The following is a 24,381-nucleotide window of genomic DNA, read 5'->3' on the forward strand; positions in this document are numbered from 1 at the left end:
GAACCAAAAATTTTAGTAGTAGTAGTGTTATTGTTACAAACTGGTGTATGCAAATCTATACCATTTTTTTCTAGTAGTACAACTATTGCTAGTTGATATATACAAATTCGTGCTATTTGGTGAAAAAGGTATGAATTTTCTAGTAGTACAACTAAGCTTTTTTACCGACAATTAGAGTGTGTGCTCACACAAAAAATAAGTGCGTTTAACGTTTTCTTTCATTACTCCTTTAAAACGATGTCATTCCACTATATTTCCAACCTTCTTAGATAAAACCCTAACTTTTCAAAAAATGTGTCATTCATTTCAAGCTCTCTCATAATTTCAAAATCTATTCGTCCTCTTCTTTTTGTTCTCATCAATTCCAAATCCTAGGGACAAACCAGATTGATACTCTTCACACTTTTTGCCCTATAAAACCATGAAACGTAAAACCCACTTCAAGAAAACACCCAAAAACAACACTCAAACTAAAAAAGCCAACAATAATACTCTTAGCCAAATTCTCATCGCGGACAATGAACTTAACGTTGATGCTGTTGGCAGTTATGGACGCATCATATTACTTTGTTATCGGGTCTCAGTTCCAAGCAGTGTGTTAAGCTTCTAGAAAAAGCTAACACGAATTTGAACAACTATGATAATAGTGGCATCTAAATGGCAGCTGAGTATGTCCAACCAAGTTCTATTAAGATAGTGGATCTCAAAGTAGATCGAAAGTATAAGATGATTGAAGATTACTTTGATGGAGGGATCAATAATGAATAATAGGGTAACGATAATTTGGACTATCATCAGCTATTTTCCCACCAAATTATCTCGGTTGCTAGCATCAAATAGCGGTCAATTTTTATCATTAAAATTTTTCACTTTTCACATATATGTTACCTTCCATCTCTTCATTAATAAATTTTGGTGGAAAACATGCAACGATAAACGTCGAATCTCTTATTATGTTCTAGGAGAGCAAAAAAGAAAAGATCTAATAAGAGAAATAATTATTGAGTGATAGGTACAGAAAAATACAGTTGTAACTAATTATGAAATATTGGACCACAATCAATTAATAACTTCGATAGTATTGAAAATGAACTCTTTTACTAGTTTGATTATACATTTGAACCGCTACATACTTCATGTGGGGGTGCAACTGCTTTAAACTCTTGACCTAAACTGCTAGTAGCACCAGAACAAAATTTTCGTAGTTTTAGTGATATTGCTGCCAGTTGGTGTATGCAAATCTATGCTATTTTTTTTTTTTCTAGTAGTACAACTACCAAATTTGTGCTATTTGGTGAAAAATGTGAATTTTCTTGGGGAAATCAAGCTACCCAAAGAAGTTAAGAAATAAAAACAGAGCTTAAACAATAAAATGGAGTTAGTACTGTTATTATTAATGGAATCTTCGATCGATAATTGTCAAATTCTTTGTGGTGAGAAAAGTAGGGGTTTTCACTTTATTTGCTTGTAAACTAATGAATTTGTTTCATTTTGTTTAATTGAATAATTATAATTCATTGGTTAATGTAAGTTGGTTTTGTTTTTTGTTTTTTTTATGAAGCTCTTGTATTCTAAACACTGAGTTATCATATTATCTGAATTAAATAACTATCTTGATTTGACAAGTACAAATAAATTGGTGGTCAAACTATCAATTTTTTTTATCAGCAAAATAATTTTTATTAAATTATATTGTCCAAAAAAAAATTTATTTTATCCAGGTACTATCTCAAGCCATTAGGCTCCCATTTACATCCAAACTAACCTAGATAATTTATGTCACGACCCATTTCCATGGGCCGGACCGGCACTAGGGCCCAGGTAAGCTTAAGGCCCCCGAGGCCCGTAGTAAACCTGAAACACTACAAATTTGCTATCCCAATATAATTTTAAACATTAAGCCCAAATTTATAACATCTTAAACATTTACGAATTTCCCTGCTTACAATACACTATATTTATAATACAGGCTCATAGAATTATTCCATCTAAAATAATACACAACTTAAAAGTATACAAATTCTATAACTGCGGAGTTCACTGACGGATGTCTACATATAAGTATTCGAACATTTATCTATTTAATTGATCAATACTAAAATTAGCGAATTTCTTTTTAACAGTGAAGAGTAGAGTTATAGCTGGGATTTATAAAATGCTACTTCCTGAAAGATTTAAACAAAAGAGATGTGAGTTTATTAATGAATAATAATTATTGCATAACACACGCATTCACACAATTGTATAAATATATCAACCTAGTCATCCGACTAGGTATATGCTCACACAGCCAGTCACACAAATGGCATATCACCAGCACTCACAATCATAAACATCTTCATATAATCACATCACACGGAAATTAGTCGGTGGCGCCACCTGAAACCCCAACGAGCCGTCCTCACACATGGCTCGCCCTCTCATACATGTGCACCAGGAAGCCGATCCCCCATACGGCCAACTGGTCTAATCCTCACTGACCAGTCCTCTCATTGTATTTCCATTCTCTCTTTTCTTTTCCATACCAATAGGAGGCAACCCGGTGGTCTCCATCCAATCTAGATCATCAAGTGCTCACAACAGGAGGCCACCCTGCGGGCTACAATTAAATCTAGATTATCAGGTGCGCAACAAGAAGCCATCCTGTGGTTTTCCACATAATCCATATCATCAGGTGCACACGGGGGCGCCGATCTCCCATTTTCCCGGCCGACGATCAAATATCATATAATATTCGGATCCATATCACAGACCGTCCTCACAAACCAACGGTGGTCCACTTCATCCCAATTCCACACAAACAAAGCATAGCATTATCACAACACAATTAATCAAACATTGCAATCAAATGCAGACATATTAATCAATTAAACATCGTAATGCAATGCACAATTAAACATCCAAAATCAATGCAAATAAATAAATAAATAGTATTAACAATAATAAAATAAATAAATAAATATGTAAATAATTAAATGAGTAATAAAGATAATAAATAATCAGAGCACTCTATTTATTATGTACCAAGTTATAGAATTAATCTAAATGAACTTATTTAATCACGTCATTCATTAAAACTAGTCTAGGTCCTATTGAAATTTCGGCAGCACATCCCCTAAAAATTGGACTATCTACCTGCTCAAATATCACAATATTACTATATATTTATCAAATCAATGCACACAGCCCATCCGCTGGGCAATCAATCAATTTAAAATCCCATCCTCCTTCCAAAATAACAATGTCAACACTCAACCATTAATTTACAACTTACAATAACCTCCAATTATGTTCCAATGATAATACCAATCATTCTTTACTTCATATAATTATAATTAGCTTCCATAGCTAATTGCCAAACAAATGAAAGCTTTAATACATATATAATTATAATCGAATAAAACTTGTATCATTAAGTTAATTTCAATTACTTTCATTTGATAGTTTCGTAGTGTCTAACTATTATAGTACTCTTTATCAAGCTCTCATTTCTTCATCCTTGCTTAAAGATAACAACCACATATTATACCTTTATTAAATTTTAAATTAGCCACTAAGAACAAATGCTTCAATTAAACTAAAATTTAACGAATACATCTACTAAGAAATCCAATTTTTACAACTTAAGATATACCAACTAACTAATTCCTAGCAAGAATTAAATCTACTACTATAAAAATTCCATATCAAGCAATAATCTATATAAATGATTGAAAATAACTGCTGCCATTGCCCAAAGTTTCTCAATTCTTATCAAACTTAGTCATTCGAACCTCTACATCCACAACAAGTTATGAAGAGCGCATTTATTCTAACAATATAAACTTGGGTCAAGCAAAAATCCATGATTTCCTCTAACTAGAAGTTGCCATTATATCAAAGAAATCTTAAGTTATTGATAAAATTCATACATTATATGCTACTTAACCCATTTCCCCTCAAAAACTTAATTTATAACTTCGTTTGCATTATACCACAACAATTATTCAAGCTAAATAGTTAAAATAGCAAGCTGCCATTTCAGGTTTATCAATTCTTTCACCAAAATCTGCATTAAACTAAATAATTTATTCACTTGTATAAGGAATTTCAGTTTATAAATCAATTTAAAGAGTAAATTCAAAGCTTCTAATTATTCACACTCAAACAGTAGCAAATTTAGGGATTTAAACTCTACCCAACTTGATTCATGCATCAAATTTATACTCTTGTTCAAACAATTCACTAAATGTATCAAAGAAGGTTGAAATCCGACTTACCCAGCTGAAAAACGCACTAAATACTGAAATTTTCCCGTTAAAGTGACCGGAAGCAGCTCCCTTGCTCAAAAACCATTTATATCGATGCTAGCTCGATTGGAAGTGAAGGGAACAATGGCTGAAGGAGTTGCACACCGGCTAAGGCAAGTGTCGTCGGAGAAACGAAAGAACAGGGCTGGTTGAGCTACTGTCCCGATGGGAACGCGAAACCGCAGTTCCTTGCGCACTGTGCCAACCGGAACGGGAAGAGAGCGAGCTATAGGAGCTTCGCCGTCGATGAGACGAAGCTAGAGTCAACCGAAGAGAGCTGCAGTCGCCGGAAGATCGAGGAGTGAGTTGCGACATAATTTCCCGATTGAGTCTCCTGCGGTTGCTGTGTTCGCCATAAAAGAAAAGAGAGAGAGGAAGAGAGGCCAGAGCTGCGGTGAGGCGGTAGCGTGGCAAGGAGGCGCTGGTCTCAGGCGGTCGGAAAAACGAGAGGAGGAGAAGGGGAGGGTGGGTCGACGCTGCTGCCCGAAGAAGAAAAGAAAAAGAAAAAAAAAAAAAAAAAGAAAAGAAGGAGAATTCTAAAGCTTCTAGACCATTCCGGTTCGATTCGAACCGGTTTGGTCTAATTCTAATGATTCGGCTCGACTTGCTTGGTTTTCGAGTTTTTCGCTTGGTTTTCGAAAAATCGAATTGGTTTACGGGTCCAGCTTAGCAATAATAAAATACTAACTGGTATAATTTCATTGGTTGAAATAAAAATTTTAGTTTTTAAATGAAAATTCTATGAAATTAAATTTTTGGGTTGTTTCAATTTAAGTAAAAAAAACCTAATCAAAATATCATGTACACCAAATCGGAAACCATAAGAAACTATCCAAAACTCTTAACACAATTAATAACTAAATTGTCACGATAATAAAAAAAATACAAAACTTGCAGCAAAGTGTCTCCACCACCGATCATATTAAAAAAATTGCAGTCCAAAAAATTTACATACTATAACCAAACAGGTAAATCTTCATGAGTTTCAGCTCCCTTTTTAGCCCACAAATCTGCAAAATGAAGATGTTATCCACGTGTATGTAAGAATTGAACCAAATATAAAGATTCACATGTGCTACCAAATCTATTGAACAATAGTCTCCATCTCTAAGGTCCTTTTTCTTTATTTAAAATCTAATACACAACAAATTTTTTTTCTTTATTTAAAATCTAATACAAAACAAATTTTGAATCAGATTTTGATGAAATCGATGAATAATAAATTGAAACGGTATTCGTGATTATTTTATATATATATAGCGAGAGAGAGGAATGAACCTAGACATGGCCACGGTTTCGGAACTGGCGGTTCCGGTTCCAGAAAAGCTGGAACCGGAACCGGCGGTTCCGGTTCCAGAAAAACTGGAACCGGAACCGAACCGAAATGGTCCGGTTCCGGTTCCGGTTCCGAACCGTTCAATTCCGGTTCTGGTTCCGGTTCCGATCCGATTACAAAACCGACGGTTCAGATTGGTTTTCCGGCGAATCGCATAATTTTAAATTTTAAATTTTGGATACCGGTTTAAAAAAAAATTTTATGTGAACATAAAAAATTGAAAAATACAGTTAAAAAATTTTAAAATATGAAGACCGGTTAAAAAAAAATTATTTGAACATAAAAAATTAAAAAATACACCTAAAAAATTTTAAATTTTGAAGATCGGTTTAAAAAAAATTATTTGAACATAAAAAATTAAAAAATACACCTAAAAAATTAAAAAATACTTCAATTAAATTTATTTTTTTAAAGACTTGAATTGTTGAGTGTTGAACATAATGATTTTTTTTAAAAAAATTTTGAACTGAATTTTTTTTTTTAAGTTTGAACAAAATTAAAAAAAAAAAAAAGGGCTTGAACTTTTTTTTTTTTTTTTGTTTAAAAAAAAAATTAAGCTGCCTACGTATCCTCTTGGGGTTTAGAGGAATCAAACCCACGTAGTTCTTACTTACCTTATATCAATTTCACCCCTTTTACCTTAATCGCTATTTGCACCACCGGTTGATGTTCCCGTTGAGGACCCATCGTATAAATTAAATAAATCTTCATTTTCTTTTGGATTTTCTTGGGCTCTTAGTTCAGCTTTGGTCCAATCATCCACGCACGCTTGTGCTTCTAATGAATCGGGTATCATACGAGATCGTGTTTCATCAAGTATGTTACCTCCTTGACTAAAAGCTTGTTCAACCGCAACAGTGGAGACCGGAGCTGCTACAATTTGTTTTGCAAGTAAAGAAAGAATTGGAAAAGTATTTGCGTGACGACTCCACCAATCTAAAATTGGAAAATCTGCATCTGCATAATTATCACCAAACTCAAAAGAAGTTGTTAGATAATTGTCAAATTCAGAAATAGAACTGGATTCCCTTGTTCTTTTTTGTCTTTGCAATAAAACTTGTTGAGCAACATCAACACTACTTACCCTTTGTGTTGAAAATTGTGGAATATTAGATTGAGAAGAAGTAGAAATAGAAGTAGATGAACTAGAAACTTGAACAAATTCATTATATAATTGCATAATATTTTGTTTAACTTCATGCACTAGTACATTTACATTAACATTATCTTCTACATCAAGATTTAATACGTCATAATAAATAGTCAAATAATCACATAAAACATCCATTCTACATCTAGGATTAAATACAATAGCAACAAGATAAAGATGTGGTATATTTTTAAAATAAGATAACCATTTTTTTTTCATTGAAAAAATACAATCTTTTAATAAATCATCATTTTGAAATTCTTGTAGTGCAGTAACAATATTAATACACATAGGTAAAAATAAATTAGATGTGGGATAATAAACCCCACTAAATTTATAGGTAGCATCATTAAAAATTTTTAAAATATCTAAAATTTTTGCACAAATCTCCCAATTTTGTGGATATAAATTAATATCCTCAATATTGTTAGTAACAAAAAAACATAATAATTCTTTATAAGAAAAAGACTCGTTTAGTAATTCATATGTTGAATTCCAACGAGTTGGGACATCCCTTGGAAAACGTTTTGGTCTTTTATTATTTTCTTTATAAAATTTAGCCCAACTTTTCATCACTTGGAGATGTGTCCATAAATATGAAATAGCTTTTTTAATTGGAGAAATAAAAGAATTAAGAATTTTCACACCATCTTGTACACATAAATTTAAAACATGGCATGCACATCTTATATGAAAAAATTTACCACCAATATTTGGTTCACAAATTTTTTTAAGTTCAATAATTGATCTAGTATTTGCAGAAGCATTATCAAATGAAATAGAAAATTTTTTTTTTGTCAACCTATATTCATCTAAAATTGAAATAATTACTCTATAAATATTATTTGCAGTATGTTTATCATCAAAAACACGAAAACCAATAATTCTTTTTTGAATTTTCCAATCATCATCAATCCAATGACATGTAATACCCATATAAGAATGCATTTGCCAATGATCACTCCAAACATCACAACAAATTGAAACACGAATTTTCAATTGAGAAAATAAAAGTTCTAACTCTTTTTTTCCTTTGTTATATAAAGAAATAATAGTTCGTTTTACAGTATTTCTTGGTACTCTTTTAACACAAGGATTTAAAGCTTTTTGACAATAATTATTAAAACCTAATTTTTCACCAAAACTAAAAGATAAATGTTCCATAGAAATCATTTTTGCTAATTCTTCTTTTTGTATTTTTTCAGAATATTTAAATAAAGAAAGGTTAGAAGCGCACCCGGAAATTTGTTGTTGAGACCGATCAACTCCTATTTTTGTTGGATGTTTTGCCTCCAAATGCTTCCAAAATGATCCATAGCCGCCCGCTTGTTTAAATTTATAAGATTTTCCATAATAATTGCAAATTACATCGTACATTTTCTCACCTTTGAATTTTTTTGTGAAATGAATGGAGAATATATCGGAACTTTGTCTTGCTCTTGTAACAATTTTTGCTCGTTGCTCTTGCTTTTCATTTTCTTGAAATTGCTCATTAAATTCGGATTCTTGAGTTGGAATATCCAAATTTTCATTTGGAAAACCTTCAAAATTAAATTGGTCGGGAATCATATCATAGATGTCGTTTGTAGGGATAGATGATTCTCCAATTTTTCCCTTGCCCTTACCCGAATTTGAGTTTCCTCCACTTGCCATTATATGATAATAAAATATAATTTGGAAAATTGAATAAAAAAAATTAGAGAGAATAATTACTTAATAAGAGATATTGTAAAGTAGAGAAGAATAAATGAATAATATAGAGTAGAGTGTAGTATATTGTAGAGAGAGTAAGTAGAGAGTGTAGTATATTGTAGAGAGAGTAATTAGAGAGAGTTGAGATTTTTTTGTAATGAATTTGTAAATAAAATGAGGTATTTATAATAAATCCAAAAATTTATTTTTCCAAAAATACCCTTAAAACTAGCCGTTATATAGCCGTTTATGGCTGTTGGGAGGGGTAATTAAGACATTTCACAACAAAAAAAAATTCAAAAATCCGACAGTTACAACGGCTAGAACCGCCGGTTCGAACCGGTTCGAACCGACGGTTCTAACCGGCCGGAGAACCGGCAGTTCCAGTCCGGTTCTCTGGAACCGCCGGTTCTGGTTCCTCATTTGCAGGAACCGGAACCGAACTGGATTTTTTCGGTTCCAATTCCGGTTCGTCCCGGTTCCGGTTCTCACCGGTTCCGGTTACGGTTCCGGGCCGGTTCGAACCGACGGCGTAATTTGGCCACGCCTAAATGAACCTGCTTTTTATGTTTGACATAAATAACTGTGGTAAAATAAATTAAAGCCGCACGCACTCATTGTCGGCAAATGATATGAGAGCCAAACAAAGTTCACAATTTTAAACGTTGGATATTGGTTGCTGACGTAACCCATGGAGACTGTAGCTTATATATATAGTGGTTATCTTGGCCTTTTAGGGCAGGACATATATTGTATACCATGGAGAGTCCTCTACCATACAGAGTACTTAGAAAAGGTGCTTGGACCCCTGCTGAAGACGACCTTCTCAGAAGCTGCATTCGAATACATGGAGAAGGCGAATGGCATAAAGTCCCTTCAAGAGCTGGTTCTCTCTCTTTGTATCTATATATCTTTTTTTATTTTTGAAAAACAACAATGTATAGCAAATAATTAAGATTAATCAAATTATAGGCATTTAAGTGGAAGTTATATGTATATAATTTTGCAGGTTTAAACAGATGTAGGAAAAGTTGTAGATTAAGGTGGTTAAACTATCTTAAACCAGGTATTAAAAGAGGAGAATTCACATCAGATGAGATTGACCTAATGATCAGGCTTCACAGCCTACTGGGAAACAGGTAACTCAACATCTAACCAGGTTAGGTCATTCTGTCTCATCCTATCTACATGAGTGGGATTCTGCTTCTACTTCTATTTCTTTGATTCTTTGGGCAGATGCCTGTGACATTAGTTTCTTAAGATAATATTTTTTGTCCTCTACTTTTTGTTACCAAAAAAAACTGCTTATGACTTTTAACTAGAGATTATTTTATGTGAATAGAATTGTATTGCTACTAAGTAATTGAATTAAATTTTTGTCTTTTGACAGCTTTTAGATTTTTCTGTTGAAAGGAGTAATTAAATCAGATTATTTCTGGTTTTATTGATGCAGATGGTCACTAATAGCTGGTAGACTACCGGGGAGAACAGCAAATGATGTAAAGAATTTCTGGAACACTCATATGCATAAGAAGCTGAGGCTTAGTGATCCTCATTGTAAGGAAGATGATGTGAAAGACAAAACAGTAAAAATATCATGGCCTCAACCCTGCAAATTCTCAAAAAATATATCATTATTTACTGCAACTGCAAAAGATAAATATCAGCATGAAAATGACAATGATAATGATAATCTTGGCAATGGCAAGGCTTCTGTAACCGTTGCATTTCCACCGTTAGACAGTAAAGATGACATAAATAATCAACCTAACACCACAAACCCTCTTGCAGGAGAAGGTGCCCCCACATTCTTTGAAGGGGAGGGCAGTAGTGACTATGGAAAATGATTGGTGGAGTGACTTTTCTTCTGATGAAGAAATCTGGAATCTTTTCTTCGGTGAAGAACAAGAAGTGATAATCTTTGACAGGATTGAGATATATATGAGAATTATGGGATGTCAAGATTTTGTAGTTTTTGCTGGTGTAGCTTGTAGTAACAACTTTGGTGTTTTTAAGTAAAACTAAGTACGAATATATTTGCAGATTTGGGTGTGGTTTTAGGGTTTGTGTTGGGGTTGGTTTCGTTTTTGTTTTGGTATAATCTGTTTTAGCTGCAAAATTTGCATGGGCTATATCAGTTTTTTTTTTTTTTTTTTAAGTAATGTATGTATTATTCAAGGTATTTTCACCTAACATTCTTAGTTAGGTTGGATTTTATGTGGATAAGACTGATGACTTAGATTTAGTTGCATTTGAATGTTATGTATTTCGTGGATATATTTAAAATTTAATAAAAAAACTTATTTTTTTTTGAAGTAAGTTTAATTATATTTAGAGGGCCTATTGGTTCAGATTTAGTCTTGAACTCTATTAATTAATAAAATAAAATTTCATTTACCATTTGAAAAATAGATACTTTTGTGTTTTATACATATAAATTTCTGTTTAGAATGAAACTCAATTTCATAGTTCTAGAAACAACACCAAATCAAAAAAATTAGAAGTTCTTATCTTACTCATGTTATATGGATATATCATCACTTAGATTTAATTCTAGTGATTAAGGGAGAATATGTATATAAATTAATAAATTTGCTTTTTTTTTTTTATCATGGATTTAACAAAAGGAAAACAATTATTATTATTATATATATATATGCACTACTCTGAAGGCTTGAAGGTTGGAAAAAGTTGAATGAAGACACCCTTGACCCTTTATAAATTATATATTAGTGTTAGACTAAGTTTTTCAGCATATTGTATACATATACAGTATCATTAGGGTTTGGCAAGAAGGGAAAATGATTGATAAAATGTATGCCTTCTTCTTTTTCTAATTGAAATAAATAAGTTTTATTAAAAGAGAAAAACATAATTAAACATCCATTGAGAAAATCTTTTATCATATTCATAAAAATTAATAAAAAAAAAATCAACAAATCAGTTTGATTGATGATTGAGTTTCTTCTCTATAACTCTTGTGATCATATATATAATAAATAAAGAAAGAACGATCTTTATGTCATGAATTTTCTAGTTACGTGGACCATATTTATGTATTTGAAATTTTCTGATTTTTTTCAGATATGATAATTGGTAAATATTACGAGTGACTGCGTATATACACACACATCTCCTTAATTATAATATTAAGGAATTAATTTTTTCTTCTCCCTTTTTCCCCTTTTGTGGTTATCCCAAACTTTCATTACACTCATTTAAATATTTTAATTACAAATAAGTTGTTAATAAAGAGTGCACATGTTATAAGTTTACCGGAAAAGTAATTCCAACAGCTGGTAAACTGTGTACTGATTTGATATAATTTTTACTGAAAATTATTTATAAATATAATCTTTAATATTTGTGCATCGATTATGTAAAATAACAAAACAAATTATTAAGGAGGTCAAGACTTTTAAATTATAACATTTTATTTCTCAAGTAAATAACTAATTTTATGAATATATATATATATATATATAATTGAGCATTGACATTATGATTTTAATCTTCTCCCCTTAACTATCTTTTATTGGGTTCTTTTTCGTTTATTTTGTTTCTAGAGCTGGAGCTTTGATTCTTATTTTGCATTTTTTTTTTTAAAATTGTTAAATTTAATATGTATCTAGTGTAGAATTGATTTGTCTCCATCTGACGTGAAATTTATTTGTCCTTCATTTGAAATTTACTATTTTTTTATAAAAAAATTGGTAATAAATAAAGATCCAAAAATTATAAATACGTAGTCTAAATTTTTCTTGAAAATCAAATTTAATATGGTGGACCCAACTTTTAAAATTAGTTATCCTGTAATTAATAATCATTTATAAAAATTTATAAAGGATCTTAATATATATTAAAAAAATTCATAGTACAAGCATATAATTTATAGTTAATTCTGATGTGAAAGTAAGTTTTGAAGTTATATTTTTAAAGCAATTGATTATGTCTATGGATTTTACAATAAAATTTTAAAAGCATAAATATTAAGTTTTGAAATTAAAAATTAAGGTGAACACTATAAATTCGATTATAAATCATTATATTTTAAATTTGTATTAGATAATACAATTATTATTGATGTGTTTGATTAATTCTATTACTGTTTTGAAAAATTTTTTTGAGTGTAAACCACTGGTATCCGGACCCCATTATTAGAACCGCCTAATTCAGCTTAAGGCTTAGTCATAGTTAATCGCTCCTCCAGGCAGGTGCGTTTGTGGGATCGAACTCGAAATCTCTTTGCACATACCTAGCCTGCGTATTATTGTTTTGATAAACTTGTTTTTATATAGAATCAAGCTTGTAATAAATAAATTCACAAAATTAAGTTTTTAAATTTTTTTTTGTAGATCACAAATAAAATTCAAATTTTAACAATTACAAATTACATAAATTATAAAATAATTTTAGTAAAAAAAAAAGTTGAGTTTTGGATATATTATAACTAACAACGTAGGAGTACATAAAAATTAAATTATAAATATATTATGATCAGCAACACAATAAACTTAAAATATTATTTACATAATAATCTTACAATGTAAATATATATATTTTTTTATTTCATTTTAGAAGCTAAACATTAGCTCAATAATTTTTAAAATTTAATATTTTATTTATTTATGAAAAAGAATATTTGATATTTTTCTTGATGATGAAATTCTCGTTTTGATGTCTTTTAGATTGGCGAAACAAGTTTTTTATGATAATAATAAATATACATAAATAATACAGAATAAGGGATTATCGGATTTATAAATAGCTAGTTATTAGATATTTTTAGATTTAATGACCCACATTTAGGTAATTTAATTATAATAAAAGATAACTATTTTTGTATCTATGTAAAATTTTTCATTTCTATAGAGTGATCTTACCCTACAAAAATATTGTGATTTAGAAATTTCAAAAGTTTTTTTTTTTTTTTTTTTTTTTTTTTTTTTTTTTTTTTTTGTTATAGGCAGAGCATGACAAATTAACTGGTACCATTTATTAATTTTTTACACCAAGGCCGTAACAAACAAAATTATTTTTATACTATTTTGGGGAAAATTATTACTAAATAATATTTGATCCACTTATAGTGTAGCAATTCTCACTTTTCACAAATAATTTTAAATTTATTTTTGTAATATTGCCTGATCATTAGAAGATTAAAATGCTCAAGAAACCATCGATGAGGTTTGCAGTTTCTTGGCAAAATAAATTTCGATTGTTTTTTCCGTTTTTAAGTTAAATGTAAAGGAAATTGTGAAAACCCTTGAGAAACTAGCGGTTAGAAGAATGATCATTTATTTACAGAAAGATTTATTTATTTCCGGTGTATCAATTTATACATGAGATTATATTAAAGATGTGTGAATATACATTTTTCAAAAAAAAAAGGAAAAACCCATCTTAGACATTGCAATAGGGCCTGAATTCTCTTGCTCAAGCCCAACTTCCTACTGCCCAAGTTCAGGTTCTAAATTAGTATATTACACAATGAGGCCATCGTATAACAACTTGGCGCCCTCGCTCATTGTACAAACAAACATAGAACCCAAAAAAAAAAAAAAAAAGCATAACAAATTCGAAGAACCCTAAGTAGCAAAAAGAAAAAAGAAGTTTGAACTTTGAGTTATTACGTACAACTCGGATCGAACTTTATGGGGTAACGTAGTCAGTTAAATGGACGGATGCAGTTCTGAACATCTCGTGATTAAAACCAATAAAAAAAACTTAACAAACTAAACATTTATGGGTAGAGTACTATTCAGTATACAATATTTGAACTTAATTACTATTTAACTATTAAGTATATTTTGAATAATTAATTAATTAATCCGTAATCTTTGGATCCGTTAAATTACTTAATCATTCATCTAAAAGTAAGCCTTTTGTCATTAATTTTTAAGAAAATAATGAAAATGACCCCAATTATTTTTCCCTTGCACTATTCATTGTCCCTCCAAATTTTTTTGCATTGTACACATCAATCGTTAAAACCTCCATAAATATCACTTCACCATTATCAATAAAGGCTAAACACAGATCTTGGCCCATGAACTATCATAAGTTTTCCTATTAACCCCTCTTTTTTTTGAACTTTTTCCTATTGAACCCTCCAATTTTATGCGTGGTGCATACTAAGCTTTTTTTACCAACAATTAAAGTGTGTGCTCACACAAAAAATATGCGCTTTTAACGTTTTCTTTCATTACTCCTTCAAAATGATGTCATTCCACTATATTTCCAACCTTCTTAGATAAAACCCTAACTTTTCAAAAAGGTGTCATTCATTTCAAGCTCTCTCCTAATTTCACAATCTATTCTTCCTCTTCTTTCTGTTCTCATCAATTCCAAATCCTAAGGACAACCAGATTGATACTCTTCACACACTTTTTGCCCCGTAAAACTATGAAACGTAAAACCCACTTCAAGAAAACACCCAAAAGCAACACTCAAACTAAAAAAGCCAACAATAATACTCTTAGCCAAATTCTCATCGCGGACAATGAACTTGACGTTGATGCTGTTGGCAGTTATGGAAGCATCATATTACTTTGTTATCGGTCTCAGTTCCAAGTCGAGTGTTAAGCTTCGAGAAAAAGCTGACACAAATTTGAACCGCTATGATAATAGTGGTTTCTAAATGGCAGTTGAGTATGTCCAGCCAAGTTCTATTAAGTTATAGTGGATCTCAAAGTAGATCGAAAGTACAAGATGATTGAAGATTAATTTGATGGAGGGAGCAATAATGAATAATAGGGTAACGATAATTTGGACTATCATCGGCTATTTTCCCACCAAATTATCTCGATTGCTAGCATCAAATAGCGGTCAATTTTTATCATTAAAAATTTTCACTTTTCACATACATGTTACCTTCCATCTCTTCATTAATAACTTTTGGTGGAAAACATGCAACGATAAACGTCGAATCTCTTATTATGTTCTAGGAGAGCAAAAAAGAAAAGATCTAATAAGAGACATAATTATTGAGTGATAGGTACAGAAAACGACAGTTGTAACTAATTATGAAATATTGGACCACAATCAATTAATAACTTCGATAGTATTGAAAATGAACTCTTTTACTAGTTTGATTATAGATTTGAACCGCTACATACTTCATGTGTGGGTGCAGCGACTTTAAACTCTTGACCTAAACTGCTAGTAGCACCAGAAGAAAAAATTTTAGTAATTGTAGTGATATTGTTGCCAGCTAGTGTATGCGAATCTATGCTATTTTTTTTTCTAGTAGTACAACTACCAAATTTGTGCTATTTGGTGAAAAATGTGAATTTTCTTGGGGAAATCAAGCGACCCAAAAAAGCAAAGAAATAAAAACAGAGCTTAAAACAATAAATGGAGTTACTACTCTTATTATTAATGGAATCTTCGATCGATAATTGTCAAATTCTTTGTGGTGAGAAAAGTAGGGGTTTTCACTTTATTTGCTTGTAAACTAATGAATTTGTTTCATTTTGTTCAATTGAACAATTATAATGATTCATTGGTTAATGTGAGTTGGTTTTGTTTTCTGTTTTTTTTTTTATGAAGCTCTCATATTCTAAAAACTGAGTTATCGCATTATCTGAATTAAATAACTATCTTGATTTGACAAGTACAAATAAATTGATGGTCAAACTATCAATTTTTTTATCAGCAAAATAATTTTTATTAAATTATATTGTCCAGAAAAAATTTATTTTATTCAAGTACTATCTCAAACAATCAGGCCTCCCATTTACATTCAAACTAACCTGAATAACTTAAGTAAAAAAACTTTGGTCAAAATATCATATATACCAAACCGGAAACCATCAGAAACTATCCAAAATTCTTAACATAATTAATAACTAAATTGTCACAATAATAAAAAAAATACAAAACTTGCAATAAAGTGTCTTCACAACCAATCATATTAAAAAAACTGCAGTCCAAAAGATTTACATATTATAACTAAGCAGGAAAATCTTTATGAGCTTCAGCTCCCTTTTTAGCCCACAAATCTACAAAATGATTATGTTATTACATATATGTAAGAATTGAACCAAACATAAAGATCCACACATGCTACCAAATTTATTGAACAATAGTCTCCATCTCTAAGGTCCTTTTCCTTTATTTAAAATCAAATACACAATAGATTTTGAATTAGATTTTGGTGAAACCGATGAATAATGAGGATGTTAAAATCCGTAAGTTTCTTCATACATGAGTTAATAAATGAAAGAATATTAGAGCTCGCGAACACCATGTGGAAGTAAATAGGCCTATCTACACATGGGGTTGTAGGTGAGTAAGTACTATTGAATTTCACTTGCAGAAAAACCAATTAGTTTATGATAGATCCATCACCTATTTAATTATAAATTATTTAGTTGTTTTATTATTATTACATTCAATTCGAGATGCATTCCACAAGAAAAGAATAATTATTTATGATACTGTCTCGAAAACAGTATCAGAAAAAATGACTTTAGTATATAAATCTTTAAATGAAAATATTTAAAAATTGTATGACAATTAATTTATTTCAAACTGAACAGTTGAAAAAAAATAGTACTTTTAAGGGTAATAATCAATATTTTGACTTCTAATTAATGAATTGAGATGGTATTTTATAAATCCGTGTATATATATATATAAAACAGAGAGAGAGAGAGAGAGAGAGAGAGAGAGAGAGAGAGAGAGAGGAATCAACCTATTTTACTTTTATTTTTAACATCAATAACTATGGTAAAACAAATTGAAGCCGCATGCAATCACTTTTGGGGAATGATATGAGAGTCCATGGACCCTATAGCTTATATATATAGTGATTGAATTGGCCTTTTAGAGCAGGATATATATTGTATGCCGATGGAGAGTCCTCTACCAGTCGGAGTACTTAGAAAAGGTGCTTGGACTGCTATTGAAGACCGCTTTCTCAGAAGCTGCATTCAAAGACATGGAGAAGGCCAATGGCACAAAGTCCCTTCAAGGGCTGGTTCTCTCTCTTTCTCTTTTTATCTATATATATATATTTTTTATTTTTGAAAAACATTAATGTATGGCTGCAAATAATTAAGGATAATCAAGTTGTATGAATTTAAATCGAACTTAGTATATATAATATGTAAAATATTGCAGGGTTGAATAGATGCAGCAAAAGTTGTAGATTAAGGTGGTTAAACTATCTTAAACCAGACATTAAAAGAGGAGAATTCACATTAGATGAGATTGACCTAATGTTCAGGCTTCACAACCTACTGGGAAACAGGTAACTCAACATATCTTTGGGCTGATGCTTGTAGCATTAGTTCCTTGAGATAGTTTTTCTTTTCCCTCTACTTTTTGTTACCAAAAAAAATAAAAAATAAAAAATTAAATTAATACTTGTCTATACAGATACAGTCTTGCAGTACTGCTAATGACTGCTAATTAGAAATTATTTTATGTGAATAGAATAGTATTGCTACTAATTATCATGAATTAAATCCGATCAATTCTCGTTTTATTGATGTAGATGGTCACTAATAGCTGGTAGACTACCGGGAAGAACAGCAAATGATGTAAAGAATTTCTGGAACACCCATATGCGCAAGAAGCTGAAGCCTAGTAATCCTTATTGCGAGGAAGACGATGAGAAAGGCAAAACAGTAAAAATAATAAAGCCTCGACCCTGTAAAATCTCAAAAATTATATCTTTATTTACTGCAAACGCAAAAGATAAAGATCACCATCAAAATGACGATGGTAGTAATAGTATTGACTATGGCAAGGCTTCTGTGCCTGTTGCATTTCCACCATTAGATAGTAAAGATGACATAAATAATCAACCTAACACCACAAACCCTCTTGCAGGAGAAGGTGCCCCCACATTCTTTGAAGGGGAGAGCAGTTGTAACTAATGAAAATGATTGGTGGAGTGACTTTTCTTCTGATAAGGAAATCTGGAATCTTTTCTTCAGTAAAGAACAAGAAGTGATAACCTTCGATTTGAAAGTTAAATTTGTATTTACAACTGATTAGGTCATTTTAAAAGTTAAAAATTACTCCATATTGATTGTATTAACTCCTTTTGTGTTTTAGTAAACCTAAGTGGGAATGTATTTGCTTCAGTTTTTTTTCACCTGACATTCTTAGGTTATTGCCTTTGAATGTTAGTTTGATTATATTTACAGAGCCTGTTGGTTCGTCATTAATCCTGAAAAATAAGTACTTTGTGTAATTTTATTTGCCCATAAAAAAATAATTCATACTTATGATTTCATAATTCTAAATACAACACCAAATCAACAGTTCTTGTTTTACCTTTTTTATATGGATACGTGATCACCTAGATTTAATTCTAGTGATTGAGTGAAAAGATGGATATGTGCAATTTTATCCTGGATTTAACAAAAAGAAAAGAATAATTATAATTAAAAATTTAAATAGGTATATGTGTACAGTATAATTTAGTGTTAGGCTTCGTTTTTCAGCAACATTAGGGTTTGGCAAGAAGGGAAAATGACTGATAAAATATATGCCTTCTTTTTCAGCAACATTATTGTTAACTATTTAACCATTATGTTTTGACTAAATAATTAATTCATCCGTAATCTTTCTTTAAATTATTTAATAATTAAGCAATTTCGTCTTTTTGTCTTCCTTATTTATTTATTTTTTTTTTTTTTAAGGAAACGATGAAAATGACCTCAATTATTTTATTATTATTATTTTTCCGTTTCACTATTGATTATGGCCTCCAATTTTTTGCATTGTACCCATCAATCACTAAAACCTCCAAAAATACCAATTCACCATTATCAATAAACCATTCCCATAGCCATGAAATTACCATCACCGAAAACGGAGCTTCACCACCGGTATCATATCCTTCTTTTCCCTTGGATTGATTCTTGGCCATTCTTCAAGAAACAACTAGAGTTTTAAATATTTTGGGATATGACAGCGAATATGCAAGATAATCTAAAGAACGTTGCATTGTCGGCTGAATAAATTTGCATCACCATGGAGTATTTACTGAAACTTAGTTTATCATTTTGTTTAATTTCAGTTTATTTCAACATATAATGATTTCTAATTCTAATTAATTCCTTCTTTTTTGGGTAGATGTTGACAGAAATTGGGGATCCTCAAAATGAGGATTTGAAATTCAAAACTGATTCATTGCTAGAGTTATTGCCATAAAAGCCTTTGTTCATCTAGCTATAGAGATTCAACAATTTTCTGTCTTGAATTTCTGTAATTTTGGTTGCTGGAGAAAGGAAAGAGAGATTGGTTTGAAGAGAAACATTACAGAGCTTTGCTTACCGGCCTCTTCTTGCCACCTTGGGTAAGCACAAGGCACACAGTTAGAGTTAGGATAATGTCAACCCCACAAACCTTTTACATCTAGCTAATTGGTGACTAAATGGAAAGTTCATGGACCTTATATATATTTCCACGGCTTATATTTTATGGGATCTTTTTCATTTCTCACCTGGTTGTACAGGGTAGCATCTATCCATTGGCGTATTGTACACAATGTCTGCTTTTTTAATTTCTCCCACTGCTTTTCTTTCATTTCTTCCGGCTTTGCACTGTCACCTTCAATTGGATCGTACAGAATTTTACAATTGAGGTAGTCCTCCATTCTGAATTTCCACATTAAATAATTCGAATCCGTCAATTTGATCATTGCTCCGTCGTTAGCCATGTCGAATTCTGAATCTGACAAAATTTTATTATTCACGAAATTTACTGTTCACGTGAATAGTAACTTTGTAGAAAACCGACAAAATTTATCAACCAAAGACTCTGATACCAGTTGTTGGGATTCTAACTGATCCCGAGTGGAGCCCGCAGAAAAATACCGGTGGTAAAAGTAAAATAAAATTACTATTACCACATATACCTCCAATAATTTCATATTGGATATTGACGATCGAATCCACTAGAAATAATAACCACGGTAAAAATCAAACAATTACCGTAAATGCCAGATAAAAAATAAGAACACCGAGATTTACGTGGTTCACCCTTCAACTTTTATAGGCTACGTCCATGGGACAAAAACTCCGAATAATTCTTCCACTAAAAATAATAGGTACAAAACAGATTACAAAAATAGTGGTACTCTAAGTGTTTCCCAAAAACACCTCAAAAATTACAATCCTCACTATTTTCTCTATTTCCCAATTTTAGGAACCCTTTCCTAAAATTCTCTACAATTAATTGTGTATTCCTATTCTATTTGTTTTTGTACCTAGTTTAGGAAAATCCTTCTCCTATAAAAGAAGGGGACGCGTCATTAACGTGTCCACCGAATGGATGCGTTAATCACGCGTCCAAAATTTCAACAAAATTTTTTTTCTTTGTTCGGTAGTCTTCTTTGACTGCCAAAACAAAAAGGTGTTGTTTTATTTTCTTCTTTCTTTTTAAATGTGTGTGGGTCCCACATGTTGGAGTGACCCCACAACAAAATATACATATGTGCTCGACCTCCACTAAGATCCTCTATTAGGGTGGGATTTGTCCTTGATCATTAGTTTCATGAAACCTCCCTATAATCATAAACCTATATATATCCCAACATTTATGTTACTTTATTATGTGTTTGATACAGATATTTAAAATGAAGCATACAATAGAGAATAAGCTATAAAGATAATTGGGTAAACAATATTATTGAGACTTACTCAAATTTATATAAAAAAAGTTAAAAAAGGTAGAGATAGTATTAAATAAAGAACACATTTATGCATAGAAATATACTTCAATCATTCTCATATTTATCAATTATATTAGTTATCTTCTGATTCATCGTTTCACATAGAATACACACACACACACACATATGGATTTTCTTGTTTGCTCTCATCTGAATCAGTAATTTTGAACTTTAGAACCATTAGGATTGTGCAATACTTCCAGCAAATCCTCCTCATTCAACTCTAAATGCGATGTCTACATCATCCTTTGGAATGTAGAATCATCCTAGTGGTGATTACATAAGTTTCAAGAATTTTTAACATATGCCTAGGTAATTCATCCTACGAACATTTGGACCATCATCTGACTTTTTTCCCACCAAATTATCTCAGTTGCTGGCATCAAAATAGTGACCAATTTTCTTCATTAAAATTTTTCACTTTTCACACACCTATTACCTTGCATCTCTAATTCATTGATAAATTTTGGAGGAAAACATCCATCAATAGATGTTGAATCCCTTATTGTGTTCCAGGGGAGCAAAAAAGAGAAGATCTAAAAAAAAAAAAGATATAGTTAGTGACTCATAGGTATAGAAAATGACAATTATAACCAATTATGGAATATTGGACCATAATCAATTAATAACTTCGATAATATTGAACTGTTTCGCTAGTTTGATTTATAGATTTGAACTACTACATACTTCCTGTATAGGTGCAGTTGCTTTCAACTCTTGACTTAAACTGCTAGTGGCACCAGAACCAAAAATTTTAGTAGTAGTAGTGTTATTGTTACCAGCTGGTGTATGCAAATCTATACCATTTTTTTCTAGTAGTACAACTATTGCCGGTTCATATATGCAAATTTATTCTATTTGGTGAAAAATGTATAAATTTTCTTAGAGAAATCATTAATTGGGGGGGGGGGGGGGATCAAAAGAAGCGAAGAAATAAAAACCGAGCTTCAAACAATAAAATAGAGTTCGTATTGTTATTATTAACGAAATAGTCGGTCGATAATTGTCAAATTCTCTACGGTGAGAAAAGTAGGGTTTTTCACTTTTATTTGCTTGTAAATTAATGGAATTTGTTTCATTTTGTTTAATTGAACAATTAAAATGACTCTTAGTTAATGTAAATTGGTTTTGTTTTCTGTTTTTCTCTAATAAAGCTTTCATGTTCTAAAAACTGAATTATAGTATTATCTGAATTAAAGAAATGTCTTGATTTGAGAAGCACAAATAAATTGGTGGTCAAATTATCAATTGATGAATGATGAGGATGTTAAAAGTTTATAAGTTTCTTCACACGTGAGTTTATAAATGAAAGAGCATTAGAGCTCACGAAACCATGTTAAAATCTATAGGCTATAAATGCTATTGAATTTCACTGCATAAAACCAATTGGTTTGTGCTAGATCCACCATCTATTTAATTATAAATTATTTAATTATTATATTTGATATGAGATTCATTCCACGAGAAAAGAATAATTATTTATGACATTGTCTCGAAAACAATGTAAAAAAAATAACTTTAGTCTATTACTCTTTAAATGAAAATATTTAAAAATTTTGTGACAATTAATTTATTTCAAACTGAACAATTAAAAAAAATTAGTACTTTAAAGGGTAATAATAATCAATATTTTGACATTTAATTAATAAATTGAGACGGTATTCGTGATTATTTATACAATAATATATAGAGAGAGAGAGAGAGAGAGAGAGAGAGAGAGAGAGAGATATGAGAGCCAAACAAAGTTAACAATTTTAAACGTTGGATATTGGTTGCTGACGTAACCCATGGAGACTATAGCTTATATATATAGTGGTTATCTTGGCCTTTAGGGCAAGACATATATTGTATACCATGAAGAGTCCGCTACCATACAGAGTACTTAGAAAAGGTGCTTGGACCCCTGCTGAAGACGACCTTCTCAGAAGCTGCATTCGAATACATGGAGAAGGCGAATGGCATAAAGTCCCTTCAAGAGCTGGTTCTCTCTCTTTGTATTTGTATATTTTTTTTATTTTTGAAAAACATCAATGTATAGCAAATAATTGAAAACAATCAAATTGTAGGCATTTATGTGGAAGTTATATGCATATAATTTTGCAGGTTTAAACAGATGTAGGAAAAGTTGTAGATTAAGGTGGTTAAACTATCTTAAACCAGATATTAAAAGAGGAGAATTCACATCAGATGAGATTGACCTAATGATCAGGCTTCACAGCCTACTGGGAAACAGGTAACTCAACATCTAACCAGGTTAGGTCATTCTGTCTCATCCTATCTACATGAGTGGGATTCTGCTTCTACTACTATTTTTTTGATTCTTTGAGCAGATGCCTGTGACATTAGTTTCTTAAGATAATATTTTTTTGTCCTCTACTTTTTGTTACCAAAAAAACTGCTTATGACTTTTAACTAGAGATTATTTTATGTGAATAGAATTGTATTGCCACTAAGTAATAGAATTAAATTTTTGTCTTTTGGCAGCTTCTAGATTTTTCTGTTGAAAGGAGTAATTAAATCAGATTATTTCTGGTTTTATTGATGCAGATGGTCACTAATAGCTGGTAGACTACCGGGAAGAACAGCAAATGATGTAAAGAATTTCTGGAACACTCGTATGCATAAGAAGCTGAGGCTTAGTAATTCTCATTGTAAGGAAGATGATGTGAAAGACAAAACAGTAAAAATATCATGGCCTCAACCCTGCAAACTCTCAAAAAATATATCATTATTTACTGCAACTGCAAAAGATAAATATCAGCATGAAAATGACAATGATAATGATAATCTTGGCAATGGCAAGGCTTCTGTGCCCGTTGCATTTCCACCGTTAGACAGTAAAGATGACATAAATAATCAACCTAACACCACAAACCCTCTTGCAGGAGAAGGTGCCTCCACATTCTTTGAAGGGGAGGGCAGTAGTGACTATGGAAAATGATTGGTGGAGTGACTTTTCTTCTGATGAGGAAATCTGGAATCTTTTCTTCGGTGAAGAACAAGAAGTGATAATCTTTGACAGGATTGAGATAGATATGAGAATTATGGCATGTCAATATTTTGTAGTTTGCTGGTGTAGCTTGTAGTAACAACTTTTGTGTTTTTAAGTAAAACTAAGTACGAATATATTTGCAGATTTGGGCATGGTTTTAGGGTTTGTGTTGGGGTTGGTTTCGTTTTTGTTTTGGTATAATCTGTTGCAAAATTTGCATGGGCTATA

The 24,381-nt window shown here is 31.2% G+C and overlaps 1 protein-coding gene across 1 annotated transcript; it reads left to right on the top strand.

The window, feature by feature from the left end:
• Positions 1 to 9,226: 9,226 nt before the first annotated feature.
• Positions 9,227 to 24,102, top strand: LOC105640795 (uncharacterized). The gene is made up of 6 exons (XM_089726837.1): positions 9,227 to 9,353; positions 9,477 to 9,606; positions 12,678 to 12,689; positions 17,970 to 18,351; positions 23,022 to 23,120; positions 23,710 to 24,102. Exons 1-6 carry the CDS (start codon positions 9,227 to 9,229, stop codon positions 24,100 to 24,102), a joined length of 1,143 nt encoding a protein of 380 aa, XP_089582963.1.
• Positions 24,103 to 24,381: the final 279 nt, after the last annotated feature.

Source organism: Jatropha curcas, chromosome 10, assembly GCF_041381405.1.
Source record: "Jatropha curcas cultivar XTBG-Jc1 chromosome 10, XTBG_Jcur_1.0, whole genome shotgun sequence".
Taxonomy (NCBI): Eukaryota; Viridiplantae; Streptophyta; class Magnoliopsida; order Malpighiales; family Euphorbiaceae; genus Jatropha; species Jatropha curcas.

Coding starts and splice junctions, on each gene's coding strand:
- LOC105640795 (XM_089726837.1), top strand. CDS start 9,227: ATGGAGAGTCCTCTACCATACAGAGTACTTAGAAAAGGTGCTTGGACC. Junction 9,354..9,476: donor TAAAGTCCCTTCAAGAGCTG/GTTCTCTCTCTT, acceptor ATAATTTTGCAG/GTTTAAACAGATGTAGGAAA. Junction 18,352..23,021: donor AAGGGGAGAGCAGTTGTAAC/TAATGAAAATGA, acceptor TATACCATGAAG/AGTCCGCTACCATACAGAGT.